Source organism: Entelurus aequoreus, linkage group LG26 (assembly GCF_033978785.1).
Source record: "Entelurus aequoreus isolate RoL-2023_Sb linkage group LG26, RoL_Eaeq_v1.1, whole genome shotgun sequence".
NCBI classification, from domain to species: Eukaryota; Metazoa; Chordata; class Actinopteri; order Syngnathiformes; family Syngnathidae; genus Entelurus; species Entelurus aequoreus.
In genome coordinates, this window is record NC_084756.1 from 14,032,402 (window position 1) to 14,053,109 (window position 20,708).

Consider the following 20,708-nt stretch of genomic DNA (forward strand, 5'->3'; position numbering starts at 1 on the left):
AAGTGGAGGTAAAGAGGAGCATGCTTTAGTCAACTAACAGACTTGGTCAAACATCAGAGATGTGGGTGGGGTAAAGTGCACCACCAGCAACATGCTTCAGTCAACTAACAGACTTGGTCAAACATCAGAGATGTGGGTGGTGTAAAGTGCACCACCAGCAACATGCTTCAGTCAACTAACAGACTTGGTCAAACATCAGAGATGTGGGTGGTGTAAAGTGCACCAGCAACATGCTTCAGTCAACTAACACACTTGGTCAAACATCAGAGATGTGGGTGGTGTAAAGTGCACCACCAGCAACATGCTTCAGTCAACTAACACACTTGGTCAAACATCAGAGATGTGGGTGGTGTAAAGTGCACCAGCAACATGCTTCAGTCAACTAACACACTTGGTCAAACATCAGAGATGTGGGTGGTGTAAAGTGCACCAGCAGCAACATGCTTCAGTCAACTAACAGACTTGCTGTTTGTGGTCCAACAGTGGGAGGAGGTGAGCGGTTACGACGAGAACATGAACACCATCAGGACGTACCAGGTGTGCAACGTGTTCGACAACAACCAGAACAACTGGGTGAGGAGCAAGTACATCCGGCGTCGAGGCGCACAGAGGATCCACGTGGAGATGAAGTTCTCTGTGAGGGACTGCAGCAGCATCCCCAACGTTCCCGGCTCCTGCAAGGAGACCTTCAACCTCTACTACTACGAGTCCGACTCGGACACGGCCACCCGCACCTCGCCGGCCTGGATGGAGAACCCCTGGACCAAGGTGGACACCATCGCGGCGGATGAGAGCTTCTCCCAGGTGGACCTCGGGGGCAGGGTGATGAAGATCAACACGGAGGTGCGCAGCTTCGGCCCCGTGTCGCGGAACGGCTTCTACCTGGCCTTCCAGGACTACGGCGGCTGCATGTCCCTCATAGCCGTCCGCGTCTTCTACCGAAAGTGCGCCCGCATCATCACCAACGGGGCCCTGTTCCAGGAGACCCTGTCGGGGGCGGAGAGCACCTCGCTGGTGGCGGCGCGGGGTGTTTGTATCCCCAACGCCGAGGAGGTGGACGTGCCCATCAAACTCTACTGCAATGGCGACGGCGAGTGGATGGTGCCCATCGGACGCTGCATGTGCAAGGCCGGCAACGAGGCGGTGGAAAACGCCACCGTGTGTCGAGGTATGTGAACTACACATGTACGTCTGTCTTCCTGAATGTCTTCAGAGGACGCAGTGTGATTAATCAAGACTGAAAGTGTCTTTATTGAAGCGGCCAAAGCCGTGAGAAAAGAGGTGATGGCCTACGTGTGCTTGTCAGATACTGCCTTCTATTCAGCAACATACTTTTATCATTCTCTAGCTGCTGGATAACTTAAGAAAAGAGGTGATGGCCTACGTGTGCTTGTCAGATACTAGCAAACATCATATCATCTATTGTCAGATACTGGCAAACATCATATCATCTATTGTCAGATACTAGCAAACATCATATCATCTATTATCAGATACTGGCAAACATCATATCATCTATTGTCAGATACTGGCAAACATCATATCATCTATTGTCAGATACTGGCAAACATCATATCATCTATTGTCAGATACTAGCAAACATCATATCATCTATTGTCAGATACTAGCAAACATCATATCATCTATTGTCAGATACTGGCAAACATTATATCATCTATTGTCAGATACTAGCAAACATCATATCATCTATTGTCAGATACTGGCAAACATTGTATCATCTATTGTCAGATACTGGCAAACATCATATCATCTATTGTCAGATACTGGCAAACATCATATCATCTATTGTCAGATACTAGCAAACATCATATCATCTATTGTCAGATACTAGCAAACATCATATCATATATTGTCAGATACTAGCAAACATCATATCATCTATTGTCAGATACTGGCAAACATCATATCATCTATTGTCAGATACTGGCAAACATTATATCATCTATTGTCAGATACTAGCAAACATCATATCATCTATTGTCAGATACTGGCAAACATTATATCATCTATTGTCAGATACTGGCAAACATCATATCATCTATTGTCAGATACTGGCAAACATCATATCATCTATTGTCAGATACTGGCAAACATCATATCATCTATTGTCAGATACTAGCAAACATCATATCATCTATTGTCAGATACTGGCAAACATCATATCATCTATTGTCAGATACTGGCAAACATCATATCATCTATTGTCAGATACTAGCAAACATCATATCATCTATTGTCAGATACTAGCAAACATCATATCATCTATTGTCAGATACTGGCAAACATCATATCATCTATTGTCAGATACTAGCAAACATCATATCATCTATTGTCAGATACTAGCAAACATCATATCATCTATTGTCAGATACTAGCAAACATCATATCATCTATTTTCAGATACTAGCAAACATCATATTATCTATTGTCAGATACTGGCAAACATCATATCATCTATTGTCAGATACTGGCAAACATCATATCATCTATTGTCAGATACTAGCAAACATCATATCATCTATTGTCAGATACTGGCAAACATCATATCATCTATTGTCAGATACTAGCAAACATATCATCTATTGTCAGATACTAGCAAACATTATATCATCTATTGTCAGATACTGGCAAACATCATATCATCTATTGTCAGATACTGGCAAACATCATATCATCTATTGTCAGATACTAGCAAACATTATATCATCTATTGTCAGATACTGGCAAACATCATATTATCTATTGTCAGATACTGGCAAACATCATATCATCTATTGTCAGATACTGGCAAACATCATATCATCTATTGTCAGAGACTGGCAAACATCATATCATCTATTGTCAGATACTGGCAAACATCATATCATCTATTGTCAGATACTAGCAAACATCATATCATCTATTGTCAGATACTAGCAAACATCATATCATCTATTGTCAGATACTAGCAAACATCATATCATCTATTGTCAGATACTAGCAAACATCATATCATCTATTGTCAGATACTGGCAAACATCATATCATCTATTGTCAGATACTAGCAAACATCATATCATCTATTGTCAGATACTGGCAAACATCATATCATCTATTGTCAGATACTGGCAAACATCATATCATCTATTGTCAGATACTGGCAAACATCATATCATCTATTGTCAGATACTAGCAAACATCATATCATCTATTGTCAGATACTAGCAAACATCATATCATCTATTGTCAGATACTAGCAAACATCATATCATCTATTGTCAGATACTAGCAAACATCATATCATCTATTGTCAGATACTAGCAAACATCATATCATCTATTGTCAGATACTGGCAAACATCATATCATCTATTGTCAGATACTAGCAAACATCATATCATCTATTGTCAGATACTGGCAAACATCATATCATCTATTGTCAGATACTGGCAAACATCATATCATCTATTGTCAGATACTGGCAAACATCATATCATCTATTGTCAGATACTAGCAAACATCATATCATCTATTGTCAGATACTAGCAAACATCATATCATCTATTGTCAGATACTGGCAAACATCATATCATCTATTGTCAGATACTGGCAAACATCATATCATCTATTGTCAGATACTAGCAAACATCATATCATCTATTGTCAGATACTAGCAAACATCATATCATCTATTGTCAGATACTAGCAAACATCATATCATCTATTGTCAGATACTAGCAAACATCATATCATCTATTGTCAGATACTAGCAAACATCATATCATCTATTGTCAGATACTGGCAAACATCATATCATCTATTGTCAGATACTGGCAAACATCATATCATCTATTGTCAGATACTGGCAAACATCATATCATCTATTGTCAGATACTAGCAAACATCATATCATCTATTGTCAGATACTAGCAAACATCATATCATCTATTGTCAGATACTAGCAAACATCATATCATCTATTTTCAGATACTAGCAAACATCATATTATCTATTGTCAGATACTGGCAAACATCATATCATCTATTGTCAGATACTGGCAAACATTATATCATCTATTATCAGATACTAGCAAACATCATATCATCTATTATCAGATACTAGCAAACATCATATCATCTATTGTCAGATACTGGCAAACATTATATTATCTATTATCAGATACTAGCAAACATCATAGCATCTATTCAGCAACATACTTTCATAATTTTCTAGCTGCTGGATAACTTAAGAGGCTGCTTCAAACTAATTATATTGCTAACTTTTAGGGCTTCCCTCAAGGTTTTGTCCCGTCACTCATATAAAACTGTTCAAACTTAGTTGTTTATGTAAATATTTATATATATATATATATATATATATATATATATATATATATATATATATATATATATATATATATATATATATATATATATATATATATATATATATATATATATATATATATATATATATATTAATGTGTATATTTATATATGTATATATGTGTATATATATGTATATACAGTATATGTATATATATATAAATATATATGTATATATATATTTATATATATGTGTATATATGAACGTATATACACACATATAAACCACAGAAACCTTGACTATATATATACATATATATATATATATATATATATATATATATATATATATATATATATATATATATATATATATATATATATATATATATATATATATATATATATATATATATATACTGTATATATATATATATATATATATATATATATATATATATATATATATATATATATATATATATATATATGTATATATATATACTGTATATATATATATATATATATATATATATATATATATATATATATATATATATAGTGGAGGTTTCTGTGGTTGATCCATTATACAGTGCTTAATACTGGTGTAGAGTGGGATGTAACTCCACAGATACTTAATACTGGTGTAGAGTGGGATGTAACTCCACAGATACTTAATACTGGTGTAGAGTGGGATGTAACTCCACAGATTGCAGGATGTAACTCCACAGATAGCTGCAATTGCAGACAAAGGATTGACTTTGTTGACACCCCTAGTAGTCCTAGTAGTCCTAGTAGTCCTAGTAGTCCTAGACCACCATGAGTGAGGTTCCAGCAGCAGCTCCACCAAAGTGTGCGTGTAATGGTCCTGACTGCCCGTGGTTGCCCATAGGGCTGAGCTGTAATGGTCCTGACTCTTCATTGGCCGCCCATAGGGCCGAGCTGTAATGGTCCTGACTCTTCATTGGCCGCCCATAGGGCCGAGCTGTAATGGTCCTGACTCTTCATTGGTCACCCATAGGGCCGAGCTGTAATGGTCCTGACTCTTCATTGGTCACTCATAGGGCCGAGCTGTAATGGTCCTGACTCTTCATTGGCCGCCCATAGGGCCGAGCTGTAATGGTCCTGACTCTTCATTGGCCGCCCATAGGGCCGAGCTGTAATGGTCCTGACTCTTCATTGGCCGCCCATAGGGCCGAGCTGTAATGGTCCTGACTCTTCATTGGTCACTCATAGGGCCGAGCTGTAATGGTCCTGACTCTTCATTGGTCACCCATAGGGCCGAGCTCCTCCAGGAGTGCAGGCCAAGAACAGGCAGAGATCCTCTGCCAGCCAGCATCATCACAGCAGCCTGCATGTTTGGCTGACCTTCTTGTAAGTCGCCGCTTCAAACGTCCCCGGGCTCATTATTTGTCACGCCGCTCTTTTCCCGCCTAATCGGATTATGCACATAATTGTTTTCCTCGCGGCGGAGAAGGTCCGCTGAGCCCTTCCCTACCCTGGCAGCCAGCTCTGTGCGAGGAGGCTGGGCCCACACCACGCCAGACACATGTTCCTCACATCTTCCTCACATCTTCCTCACATGTTCCTCATACCACTACATGTTCCTCACATGTTCATCACATGTTCCTCATACCACTACATGTTCCTCACATGTTCATCACATGTTCCTCACATCTTCCTCACATATTCCTCACATGTTCCTCACATGTTCCTCATACCACTACATGTTCCTCACATGTTCCTCACATGTTCCTCATACCACTACATGTTCCTCACATGTTCATCACATGTTCCTCATACCACTACATGTTCCTCACATGTTCATCACATGTTCCTCACATCTTCCTCACATATTCCTCACATGTTCCTCACATGTTCCTCATACCACTACATGTTCCTCACATCTTCCTCACATGTTCCTCACATGTTCCTCATACCACTACATGTTCCTCACATGTTCATCACATGTTCCTCATACCACTACATGTTCCTCACATGTTCATCACATGTTCCTCATACCACTACATGTTCCTCACATCTTCCTCACATGTTCCTCACATGTTCCTCATACCACTACATGTTCCTCACATGTTCATCACATGTTCCTCATACCACTACATGTTCCTCACATGTTCCTCATACCACTACATGTTCCTCACATGTTCATCACATGTTCCTCACATCTTCCTCACATATTCCTCACATGTTCCTCACATGTTCCTCATACCACTTCATGTTCCTCACATGTTCCTCACATGTTCCTCATACCACTACATGTTCCTCACATGTTCCTCACATGTTCCTCACATGTTCCTCATACCACTACATGTTCCTCACATGTTCCTCATACCACTACATGTTCCTCACATGTTCATCACATGTTCCTCACATCTTCCTCACATGTTCCTCACATGTTCCTCACATGTTCCTCATACCACTACATGTTCCTCACATGTTCATCACATGTTCCTCACATGTTCCTCACATCTTCCTCACTTGTTCCTCACATGTTCATCACATGTTCCTCACACCACCACATGCTCCTCACATGTTCATCACATGTTCATCACATCTTCCTCACATGTTCATCACATGTTTATCACATGTTCCTCACATGTTCCTCACACCACCACATGCTCCTCACATGTTCATCACATGTTCATCACATCTTCCTCACATGTTCATCACATGTTCCTCACACCACCACATGCTCCTCACATGTTCCTCACATGTTCCTCACATCTTCCTCACGTGTTCCTCATACCACTACATGTTCCTCACATGTTCATCACATGTTCGTCACACCACCACATGTTCCTCACATGTTCCTCACACTACCACATGTTCCTCACATGTTCCTCACACCACCACATGTTCCTCACATGTTTCTCACACTACCACATGTTCCTCACATGTTCATCACATGTTCCTCAAATGTTCCTCACATCTACCTCACATGTTCCACACATGTTCCTCATACCACTACATGTTCCTCACATGTTCCTCACATCTTCCTCACATGTTCCTCACATGTTCCTCATACCACTACATGTTCCTCACATGTTCCTCACATGTTCCTCACATGTTCATCATACCACTACATGTTCCTCACATGTTCCTCACATGTTCCTCACATGTTCCTCATACCACTACATGTTCCTCACATGTTCCTCACATGTTCCTCACATGTTCCTCACATGTTCATCATACCACTACATGTTCCTCACATGTTCCTCACATGTTCCTCACATGTTCACCATACCACTACATGTTCCTCACATGTTCCTCACATGTTCCTCATACCACTACATGTTGCTGACATGTTGCTGCCAGCACCCTGAGTGCCCATGTAAGCTGCATGTGTGTTAGAGTGCCTCCTGAGTGGAGCCTTGATGTGATGCTCATGAATTGGGAGACTTCTTTTATCCTGGTCTCCTGTCCTGAAAGGCCATGTCAGCTTGGAGCTGCGGTGTGTGTGTGTGTGTGTGTGTGTGTGTGTGTGTGTGTGTGTGTGTGTGTGTGTGTGTGTGTGTGTGTGTGTGTGTGTGTGTGTGTGTGTGTGTAATGTGTGTGTGTGTGTGATGTGTGTGTGTGTGTGTGTGTATAATGTTTGTGTGTGTGTGATGTGTGTGTGTGTGTGTGTATAATGTTTGTGTGTGTGCGTGTAATGTGTGTGTGTGTGTGTGTGTGTGTAACGTGTGTGTGTGTGTAATGTGTGTGTGTGTGTGTGTGTGTAATGGATTGATCCAGGATATTACAACATAATGAATAGATGTGCAAGATCTTCTTTCATAGGCCAGTTTACGGAGCCGCAGCCAGCGCCGGGATGGAAGCTGCTATTTGGACCTCATATTTAGAAAGCAAGCTTGGTCCCAACATGCAATTACGGCCGTGACAATGAAAGTGTTGGCTGATTCCTCACAAATAATCTTCTTGTCAGCAAATGAGTCCAAACACGGACATGGAAGGGAAGGGAAGGGAAGGGAAGGGAAGGGAAGGGGCGTCCTCACCACTATGTTTCTTACATGCCACATGACATGTGAAGAAGTGGTGGAGGAAGCATGTTCTTCTTTGTTTCTTACATGCTTGTATGTACAGCAAGTAGTGGACATAGAGAGTTCAGAAAGCATAAGAACAAGTATATACATTTGATTATTTACATTTGATTATTTACAATCCGGGGAGGTGGGATGTGGAAGGGGGAGGGTGTTAGTTTAGGGTTGTAGTTGCCTGGAGGTGTTGTTTTATTGCGGTTTTGAAGGAGGATAGAGATGCCCTTTCTTTTATACCTGTTGGGAGTGCATTCCACATTGATGTGGCATAGAAAGAGAATGAGTTAAGACCTTTGTTAGTTCGGAATCCGGGTTTAACGTGGTTAGTGGAGCTCCCCCTGGTGTTGTGGTTATGGCGGTCATTTACGTTAAGGAAGTAGTTTGACATGTACTTCGGTATCAGGGAGGTGTAGTGGATTTTATAGACTAAGCTCAGTGCAAGTTGTTTAACTCTGTCCTCCACCTTGAGCCAGCCCACTTTAGAGAAGTGGGTAGGAGTGAGGTGTGATCTGGGGTGGAGGTCTAGAAGTAACCTGACTAGCTTGTTCTGAGATGTTTGGAGTTTAGATTTGAGGGTTATGGAGGTGCTAGGGTACCAGGAGGTGCATGCGTAATGGAAAAAGGGTTGAACGAGAGTTCCCGTCAGAATCCTCATGGTGCTTTTGTTGACCAGAGAGGAGATTCTGTAGAGAAATCTCGTTCGTTGGTTGACCTTTTTGATTACCTTGGTTGCCATTTTATCACAGGAAAGGTTAGCCTCTAGAATGGAACCTAGGTAGGTGACCTCATCTTTCCTGGTGATAACAATGTCACCCACTTTTATGGTGAAGTCATTGACTTTCTTAAGGTTGATGTGGGACCCAAACAGGATGGATTCAGTTTTACCCAAGTGTATGGATAGCTTGTTGTCAGCGAGCCAGGTGCAAGTTCTACACAGCTCAGCACTGAGGATTTTCTCCACCTGTGACTTGTCCTTGCCGGATACCAGCAAGGCAGAGTCATCCGCAAACAAGAACAATTCACAGTCGCATGCTGATGACATGTGGTTTATGTATATTAGGAACAGTAAAGGTCCCAATATACTGCCTTGGGGGACTCCACAGCTCACCGAGAGGGGGGTGGGGGGGACACGGTGCCGTTCACCTCTACCACCTGTTCCCTCCCCTCCAAGTAAGATTGCATCCAGCTCCATGAGGTTTTGTTAAATCTGATTGCTCTGAGCTTATCCAACAGTATAGCGTGGTTAACGGTGTCAAAGGCCTTCTGAAGGTCCAGCATGACCATGCCGCAGTATTTGCCCGCGTCCACCTCATGTTTGATGTGGTCGCTCACATAGAGAAGGCATGTGTCAGTGGAGTGGTTAGTTCTGAAGTCAGATAGAGAAGGCATGTGTCAGTGGAGTGGTTAGTTCTGAAGTCAGATAGAGAAGGCATGTGTCAGTGGAGTGGTTAGTTCTGAAGTCAGATAGAGAAGGCATGTGTCAGTGGAGTGGTTAGTTCTGAAGCCAGATTGGAATTTGTACATGAGTTTATTAGTGGCAAGGTAACTATCCACCTGTTCATAAACTCTTTTTTCCATTACTTTCTAAATGGAACTGAGAATAGAAACAGGTCGGTAGTTGCCAGGTTCCAATTTGCTTCCTTTTTTAAAGAGGGGAGTTACTCTTGCTATCTTGAAATCTTTTGGTACTTGGCCTTGTGTAATTGATAGGTTTATTATGTGTGAGATGATCGGGGCAATGATGGAGGCAGAGTCCCTGAGGAATCTGGAGGGGATATTGTCAAGGCCCGTGGCCTTGTTAGGGTGGAGCACGCTCAATTTTTTAATATTCTTATATAAGTGTTATAATGAAGACAACACATGATGTAAGTGTCTATATTAACTATATTAGCCTACTATCAAAATGACTATGTTGCAGGCTGAAGCAAGTCTTTGTTGACAGAAATGTTGAAATGTAATATTTATTCTACACATTTTTAGAACATTGGAAATCATTAGTAAAACAGAGGATTCTCAGAGGGTGAGATAACTCCTGGTAATGACTGTCTTAGAATGACCAAAGGTATAGATGTGTGTGTCCAAGTTAAAGCAAACTGTCTTCTTCTAATGGATTTATTACAATCTTTGCAAGCTGAGTAACGTTTTCTGTGGTCTGGAACAACATGGCACACAAACAACTATCATAAATGCAGCCAATATTACATACAGATAATGTGTCATGAGACATGCAAATATACATTAAATACAAAGAGGACATAAGTAAAGGATATTAAATGAGCTCAAATATAGCTACAAATGAGGCATGATGATGCAATATGTACATACAGCTAGCCTTAAATAGCATGTTAGCATTGATTAGCTTGCAGTCATGCACTGACCAAATATGCCTGATTAGCACTCCAACAAGTCAATAACATCAACAAAGCTCACCTTTGTGCATTCACACACAGCATAAAAGGTTTGGTGGACAAAATGAGACAAAGAAAGAGTGGAATATTTTACATGTAAACAAACTGTTGCGTCACAGTCCACACTATGGTGAGTTCAAGAACCGACGAAATGAGTAGGACAAAAGGATGTTGACCAAATACTCATATTAAACATATTCAACAGTGGTAGTTCTAACAATTGGGTAGGTTTGTGTCATGTTGGTCAACAAACAAAAAACATACTACAACAAACAAAAAAATATTTTCCCTATCTTTTTCCATTTTAAATCATTTTTAAAAAATGTTCCAAGGAGCCACTAGGGCGGCACTAAAGAGCCGGGGGTTGCTGAGCTCCGGTATAAGGAAAGGTGGAAACACTTGAACTGTGAAATGGTTTGAATGTAGAAATACTGGGATTGAATGTTGAAGATAGGAAACTATTGCACCAAACTATGAATTGAAGATAGGAAACTATTGCACTGTACTATGAATTGAAGATAGGAAACTATTGCACTGTACTATGAATTGAAGATAGGAAACTATTGCACTGTACTATGAACTGAAGATAGGAAACTATTGCACTGTACTATGAATTGAAGATAGGAAACTATTGCACTGTACTATGAATTGAAGATAGGAAACTATTGCACTGTACTATGAATTGAACATGAAAGTTATGATAGTAAGTGGATCATTTGTACGATTCATCATTTCATTGAAATTGGTTCCTCACTATTTTGCCACTTGAACAAATTATAGAGCAGATGAAGAGAGTCAACACAATGGAGGTATAGGTGTTAGAACAATAGCATAAATTAATCATAGAGCAGATGAAGAGAGTCAACACAATGGAGGTATAGGTGTTAGAACAATAGCATAAATGAATCATAGAGCAGATGAAGAGAGTCAACACAATGGAGGTATAGGTGTTAGAACAATAGCATAAATGAATCATAGAGCAGATGAAGAGAGTCAACACAATGGAGGTATAGGTGTTAGAACAATAGCATAACTGAATCATAGAGCAGATGAAGAGAGTCAACACAATGGAGGTATAGGTGTTAGAACAATAGCATAAATGAATCATAGAGCAGATGAAGAGAGTCAACACAATGGAGGTATAGGTGTTAGAACAATAGCATAGGTGAATCATAGAGCAGATGAAGAGAGTCAACACAATGGAGGTATAGGCCTTAGAACAATAGCATAGGTGAATCATAGAGCAGATGAAGAGAGTCAACACAATGGAGGTATAGGTGTTAGAACAATAGCATAACTGAATCATAGAGCAGATGAAGAGAGTCAACACAATGGAGGTATAGGTGTTAGAACAATAGCATAGGTGAATCATAGAGCAGATGAAGAGAGTCAACACAATGGAGGTATAGGTGTTAGAACAATAGCATAACTGAATCATAGTGCAGATGAAGAGAGTCAACACAATGGAGGTATAGGTGTTAGAACAATAGCATAAGTGAATCATAGAGCAGATGAAGAGAATCAACACAATGGAGGTATAGGTGTTAGAACAATAGCATAAATGAATCATAGAGCAGATGAAGAGAGTCAACACAATGGAGGTATAGGTGTTAGAACAATAGCATAGGTGAATCATAGAGCAGATGAAGAGAGTCAACACAATGGAGGTATAGGTGTTAGAACAATAGCATAGGTGAATCATAGAGCAGATGAAGAGAATCAACACAATGGAGGTATAGGTGTTAGAACAATAGCATAAATGAATCATAGTGCAGATGAAGAGAGTCAACACAATGGAGGTATAGGTGTTAGAACAATAGCATAAATGAATCATAGAGCAGATGAAGAGAGTCAACACAATGGAGGTATAGGCCTTAGAACAATAGCATAGGTGAATCATAGAGCAGATGAAGAGAGTCAGCACAATGGAGGTATAGGTGTTAGAACAATAGCGTAGGTGAATCATAGAGCAGATGAAGAGAGTCAACACAATGGAGGTATAGGTGTTAGAACAATAGCATAACTGAATCATAGAGCAGATGAAGAGAGTCAACACAATGGAGGTATAGGCCTTAGAACAATAGCATAGGTGAATCATAGAGCAGATGAAGAGAATCAACACAATGGAGGTATAGGTGTTAGAACAATAGCATAAATGAATCATAGAGCAGATGAAGAGAGTCAACACAATGGAGGTATAGGCCTTAGAACAATAGCATAGGTGAATCATAGAGCAGATGAAGAGAGTCAGCACAATGGAGGTATAGGTGTTAGAACAATAGCGTAGGTGAATCATAGAGCAGATGAAGAGAGTCAACACAATGGAGGTACAGGTGTTAGAACAATAGCATAAATGAATCATAGAGCAGATGAAGAGAGTCAACACAATGGAGGTATAGGTGTTAGAACAATAGCATAAATGAATCATAGAGCAGATGAAGAGAGTCAACACAATGGAGGTATAGGTGTTAGAACAATAGCATAGGTGAATCATAGAGCAGATGAAGAGAGTCAACACAATGGAGGTATAGGTGTTAGAACAATAGCATAAATGAATCATAGAGCAGATGAAGAGAGTCAACACAATGGAGGTATAGGTGTTAGAACAATAGCATAAATGAATCATAGAGCAGATGAAGAGAGTCAACACAATGGAGGTATAGGTGTTAGAACAATAGCATAACTGAATCATAGAGCAGATGAAGAGAGTCAACACAATGGAGGTATAGGTGTTAGAACAATAGCATAAATGAATCATAGAGCAGATGAAGAGAGTCAACACAATGGAGGTATAGGTGTTAGAACAATAGCATAGGTGAATCATAGAGCAGATGAAGAGAGTCAACACAATGGAGGTATAGGCCTTAGAACAATAGCATAGGTGAATCATAGAGCAGATGAAGAGAGTCAACACAATGGAGGTATAGGTGTTAGAACAATAGCATAACTGAATCATAGAGCAGATGAAGAGAGTCAACACAATGGAGGTATAGGTGTTAGAACAATAGCATAGGTGAATCATAGAGCAGATGAAGAGAGTCAACACAATGGAGGTATAGGTGTTAGAACAATAGCATAACTGAATCATAGTGCAGATGAAGAGAGTCAACACAATGGAGGTATAGGTGTTAGAACAATAGCATAGGTGAATCATAGAGCAGATGAAGAGAATCAACACAATGGAGGTATAGGTGTTAGAACAATAGCATAAATGAATCATAGAGCAGATGAAGAGAGTCAACACAATGGAGGTATAGGTGTTAGAACAATAGCATAGGTGAATCATAGAGCAGATGAAGAGAGTCAACACAATGGAGGTATAGGTGTTAGAACAATAGCATAAATGAATCATAGTGCAGATGAAGAGAGTCAACACAATGGAGGTATAGGTGTTAGAACAATAGCATAGGTGAATCATAGAGCAGATGAAGAGAATCAACACAATGGAGGTATAGGTGTTAGAACAATAGCATAAATGAATCATAGAGCAGATGAAGAGAGTCAACACAATGGAGGTATAGGCCTTAGAACAATAGCATAGGTGAATCATAGAGCAGATGAAGAGAGTCAGCACAATGGAGGTATAGGTGTTAGAACAATAGCGTAGGTGAATCATAGAGCAGATGAAGAGAGTCAACACAATGGAGGTATAGGTGTTAGAACAATAGCATAACTGAATCATAGAGCAGATGAAGAGAGTCAACACAATGGAGGTATAGGCCTTAGAACAATAGCATAGGTGAATCATAGAGCAGATGAAGAGAATCAACACAATGGAGGTATAGGTGTTAGAACAATAGCATAAATGAATCATAGAGCAGATGAAGAGAGTCAACACAATGGAGGTATAGGCCTTAGAACAATAGCATAGGTGAATCATAGAGCAGATGAAGAGAGTCAGCACAATGGAGGTATAGGTGTTAGAACAATAGCGTAGGTGAATCATAGAGCAGATGAAGAGAGTCAACACAATGGAGGTATAGGTGTTAGAACAATAGCATAACTGAATCATAGAGCAGATGAAGAGAGTCAACACAATGGAGGTATAGGCCTTAGAACAATAGCATAGGTGAATCCCTCTTATTGAATTTTCTCCATCTGGAGAGCATTTCAAGACAAGAAATCAACGCTGCAGCCTCCTTTATTTCCCCGGGTGCCGCTCGCTCATAATGGCGCCTCTAATTGACTAACCGCACACGGGGAGGTGGGAGAAAACTGCGCTGATGACTGGATGATTGCCTTTTGTGCTGGGAGATGAAGAAATGCAAATCAAACGCACCCTTCAGGACGTTTATGTGCGGCGTAAACAAAGATGAGAGGTTGGTGTTGGCTTCCATTTGGACATATTTAACTTGGGGTGCAACCACTCCTTTTCACAACCATTTGATTCTCAATTTGAGATTCACAAACAATATATATATATATATATATATATATATATATATATATATATATATATATATATATATATATATATATATATATATATATATATATATATATATATATATATATATATATATATGTATAAAACCAAAAAATACTACATCAGCAAATACAATATATACAAATACGATACCAGAAATGATAAAGACAAGCACATTAGTGAAGTAGATATATAACACTGCATTGGCAAATGGACATTATTGAAACAATAATATTAACAATAGAAATGACCATATGGATGATGTTTACATCTATTATCAACATTACATTTTCCTAATAAAGAGGAAGTATTTCCTGTACTTGCCTGCCGTCTGCATCCCGGGGTCCAGACAAACTCCAGAACATAACAATAGTCCCCTCGTTGTTGTGACTGCCGACTTTGTGGATGCCACACACACACTTTGTGGATGCCACACACACACTTTGTGGATGCCACACACACACTTTGTGGATGCCACACACACACTTTTTTTGTTTTCTTTTTGCATTGTATTATTATTAAATAGGCGCGCGTATGGAACCATGAACTTTGTGACACATAGAACCATAAAGCAAGGACCACCTGTATACTAAAATGTACACACTGTACAAAGTATTTAGAAATGACAATGTTGGTATATAATGTATATTGTTAAGTGTAATAGCTATTAGTAATATCTTAGTTATTATTAATGTCATGTTATCATTCATTTGTGATTGTCAACATTCTAAAAAGATGACTGCTTTATTAATATTATATTGAAATGGTGGGACATAAATGCAGCCTGCAAAGGCTCAGAGCTCCTGTGTCATATTCCACTTCACAAGCAAAGTCTTTAAAAATAAAAGTCCATGCAAGGAAAATGTCAACATGTAAAATCAAAGCAGATGAAAACGAAAATGCTCTCAAGTTACAAAGTCAACTTCTACCAGCCTGGGGAACGTCATCCATTTAGGTTCCCCAGCCTGCTGCCTTTACCAAATGTACTTAGTTGTCTGAAGTCCACAATCAATGGTCACTTAGTAGTCCGAAGTCCACAAGCAATGGTCCTTCAACAAACTACACATGTGTTTATTAGTAGTCTGAAGTCCACAATCAATAGCCACTTAGTAGTCCGAAGTCCACAATCAATGGTCCTTCACCAAACTACACATGTGTTTATTAGTAGTCTGAAGTCCACAATCAATGGTCACTTAGTTGTCTGAAGTCCACAATCAATGGTCCTTCACCAAACTACACATGTGTTTATTAGTAGTCTGAAGTCCACAATCAATAGCCACTTAGTAGTCGGAAGTCCACAATCAATGGTCCTTCACCAAACTACACATGTGTTTATTAGTAGTCTGAAGTCCACAATCAATGGTCACTTAGTTGTCTGAAGTCCACAATCAATGGTCACTTAGTAGTCTGAAGTCCACAATGGTCCTTCACCAAACTACACATGTGTTTATTAGTAGTCTGAAGTCCACAATCAATAGCCACTTAGTAGTCTGAAGTCCACAATCAAGGTCACTTAGTAGTCTGAAGTCCACAATCAATGGTCCTTCACCAAACTACACAAGTGTTTGTTAGTAGTCTGAAGTCCACTATCAATGGTCACTTAGTAGTCTGAAGTCCACAATTAATGGTCCTTCACCAAACTACACATGTGTTTATTAGTAGTCTGAAGTCCACAATCAATGGTCACTTAGTTGTCTGAAGTCCACAATCAATGGTCCTTCACCAAACTACACATGTGTTTATTAGTAGTCTGAAGTCCACAATCAATAGCCACTTAGTAGTCTGAAGTCCACAATCAATGGTCCTTCACCAAACTACACATGTGTTTATTAGTAGTCTGAAGTCCACAATCAATGGTCACTTAGTTGTCTGAAGTCCACAATCAATGGTCACTTAGTAGTCTGAAGTCCACAATGGTCCTTCACCAAACTACACATGTGTTTATTAGTAGTCTGAAGTCCACAATCAATAGCCACTTAGTAGTCTGAAGTCCACAATCAATGGTCACTTAGTAGTCTGAAGTCCACAATCAATGGTCCTTCACCAAACTACACATGTGTTTATTAGTAGTCTGAAGTCCACAATCAATGGTCACTTAGTAGTCTGAAGTCCACAATCAATGGTCCTTCACCAAACTACACATGTGTTTATTAGTAGTCTGAAGTCCACAATCAATGGTCCTTCACCAAACTACACAAGTGTTTGTTAGTAGTCTGAAGTCCACTATCAATGGTCACTTAGTAGTCTGAAGTCCACAATTAATGGTCCTTCACCAAACTACACGTGTTTATTAGTAGTCTGAAGTCCACAATCAATGGTCACTTAGTAGTCTGAAGTCCACAATCAATGGTCCTTCACCAAACTACACATATGTTTATTAGTAGTCTGAAGTCCACAATCAATGGTCACTTAGTAGTCTGAAGTCCACAATCAATGGTCCTTCACCAAACTACACAAGTGTTTGTTAGTAGTCTGAAGTCCACTATCAATGGTCACTTAGTAGTCTGAAGTCCACAATTAATGGTCCTTCACCAAACTACACGTGTTTATTAGTAGTCTGAAGTCCACAATCAATGGTCACTTAGTAGTCTGAAGTCCACAATCAATGGTCCTTCACCAAACTACACATGTGTTTATTAGTAGTCTGAAGTCCACAATCAATGGTCACTTAGTAGTCTGAAGTCCACAATCAATGGTCCTTCACCAAACTACACATGTGTTTATTAGTAGTCTGAAGTCCACAATCAATGGTCCTTCACCAAACTACACAAGTGTTTGTTAGTAGTCTGAAGTCCACTATCAATGGTCACTTAGTAGTCTGAAGTCCACAATTAATGGTCCTTCACCAAACTACACGTGTTTATTAGTAGTCTGAAGTCCACAATCAATGGTCACTTAGTAGTCTGAAGTCCACAATCAATGGTCCTTCACCAAACTACACATGTGTTTATTAGTAGTCTGAAGTCCACAATCAATGGTCACTTAGTAGTCTGAAGTCCACAATCAATGGTCCTTCACCAAACTACACAAGTGTTTGTTAGTAGTCTGAAGTCCACTATCAATGGTCACTTAGTAGTCTGAAGTCCACAATTAATGGTCCTTCACCAAACTACACGTGTTTATTAGTAGTCTGAAGTCCACAATCAATGGTCACTTAGTAGTCTGAAGTCCACAATCAATGGTCCTTCACCAAACTACACATGTGTTTATTAGTAGTCTGAAGTCCACAATCAATGGTCACTTAGTAGTCTGAAGTCCACAACCAATGGTCACTTAGTAGTCTGAAGTCCACAATGGTCCTTCACCAAACTACACACGTGTTTATCAAGGAAGTTCTCAATTAAAAACTGCTACTAATTCAACATTCATGCTCCTAATCATTTTAAAAAAATAATCAGATTTTCCCCAAATTCCCAAATTTCCAGGAAGTTCCCTTTGAGATGAATGGGACATTTTTCCAAGTTGCACATTTCCCACATTTGTCAGGCTCTTCAAAGCATTCCAACATCAACACATTCCACTCATCCTGGACATTCAAACTAACCTTTCCCAAGTTACAAACCAAATTCCGTCTTTCCTGGAAATTTAAACTCTTCAATATTCTTCCATTCATCCTACATTCTGTCAGCCTTTCACTTCCACTTCAGCATCCACACGCTAGTCCTTCAGGAATTGCCTCTTCTAGTTGTTAGGATTAGTTGACTAGTTGTGGTGCACTCGTTACTTATGTATATCCCTTTGAACTGTATTTCAAGTGGAGTTCTTCTAGTTGTTATGATTAGTTGACTCGTTACTAATGTATATCCCTTTGAACTGTATTTCAAGTAGAGTTATTCTAGTTGTTATGATTAGTTGACTCGTTACTAATGTATATCCCTTTGAACTGTATTTCAAGTGGAGTTCTTCTAGTTGTTATGATTAGTTGACTCGTTACTAATGTATATCCCTTTGAATTGTATTTCAAGTGGATTTATTCTAGTTGTTATGATTAGTTGACTCGTTACTAATGTATATCCCTTTGAACTGTATTTCAAGTAGAGTTATTCTAGTTGTTATGATTAGTTGACTCGTTACTAATGTATATCTCTTTGAACTGTATTTCAAGTGGAGTTCTTCTAGTTGTTATGATTAGTTGACTCGTTACTAATGTATATCCCTTTGAACTGTATTTCAAGTAGAGTTCTTCTAGTTGTTATGATTAGTTGACTCGTTACTAATGTATATCCCTTTGAACTGTATTTCAAGTAGAGTTATTCTAGTTATGATTAGTTGACTCGTTACTAATGTATTTCCCTTTGAACTGTATTTCAAGTAGAGTTCTTCTAGTTGTTATGATTAGTTGACTCGTTACTTATGTATATCCCTTTGAACTGTATTTCAAGTAGAGTTCTTCTAGTTGTTATGATTAGTTGACTCGTTACTTATGTATATCCCTTTGAATTGTATTTCAAGTGGAGTTCTTCTAGTTGTTATGATTAGTTGACTCGTTACTAATGTATATCCCTTTGAACTGTATTTCAAGTAGAGTTCTTCTAGTTGTTATGATTAGTTGACTCGTTACTTATGTATATCCCTTTGAATTGTATTTCAAGTGGAGTTCTTCTAGTTGTTATGATTAGTTGACTCGTTACTAATGTATATCCCTTTGAACTGTATTTCAAGTGGAGTTCTTCTAGTTGTTATGATTAGTTGACTCGTTACTAATGTATATCCCTTTGAACTGTATTTCAAGTGGAGTTCTTCTAGTTGTTATGATTAGTTGACTCGTTACTAATGTATATCCCTTTGAACTGTATTTCAAGTGGAGTTCTTCTAGTTGTTATGATTAGTTGACTCGTTACTAATGTATATCCCTTTGAACTGTATTTCAAGTAGAGTTCTTCTAGTTATGATTAGTTGACTCGTTACTAATGTATATCCCTTTGAACTGTATTTCAAGTAGAGTTATTCTAGTTGTTATGATTAGTTGACTCGTTACTAATGTATATCCCTTTGAACTGTATTTCAAGTGGAGTTCTTCTAGTTGTTATGATTAGTTGACTCATTACTAATGTATATCCCTTTGAACTGTATTTCAAGTGGAGTTCTTCTAGTTGTTATGATTAGTTGACTCGTTACTAATGTATATCCCTTTGAACTGTATTTCAAGTGGAGTTCTTCTAGTTGTTATGATTAGTTGACTCGTTACTAATGTATATCCCTTTGAACTGTATTTCAAGTGGACTTCTTCTAGTTGTTATGATTAGTTGACTCGTTACTTATGTATATCCCTTTGAACTGTATTTCAAGTAGAGTTCTTCTAGTTATGATTAGTTGACTCGTTACTAATGTATATCCCTTTGAACTGTATTTCAAGTGGAGTTCTTCTAGTTGTTATGATTAGTTGACTCGTTACTAATGTATATCCCTTTGAACTGTATTTCAAGTAGAGTTCTTCTAGTTGTTATGATTAGTTGACTCGTTACTTATGTATATCCCTTTGAACTGTTTTTCAA

General features: G+C 38.9%; 1 protein-coding gene across 3 annotated transcripts in view; it reads left to right on the top strand.

Annotated features, from left to right (window-relative positions):
* The window catches only part of LOC133643308 (ephrin type-B receptor 2), a 155,770-nt gene that overhangs the window by 25,081 nt on the left and 109,981 nt on the right, over window positions 1-20,708 (top strand). For all 3 annotated transcript variants that reach the window (XM_062037794.1, XM_062037793.1, XM_062037795.1), the window contains exon 2: window positions 484-1,168. In XM_062037794.1, the coding sequence (XP_061893778.1) occupies window positions 484-1,168 (685 nt within the window). The remainder of the gene's footprint in view (window positions 1-483; window positions 1,169-20,708) is intronic.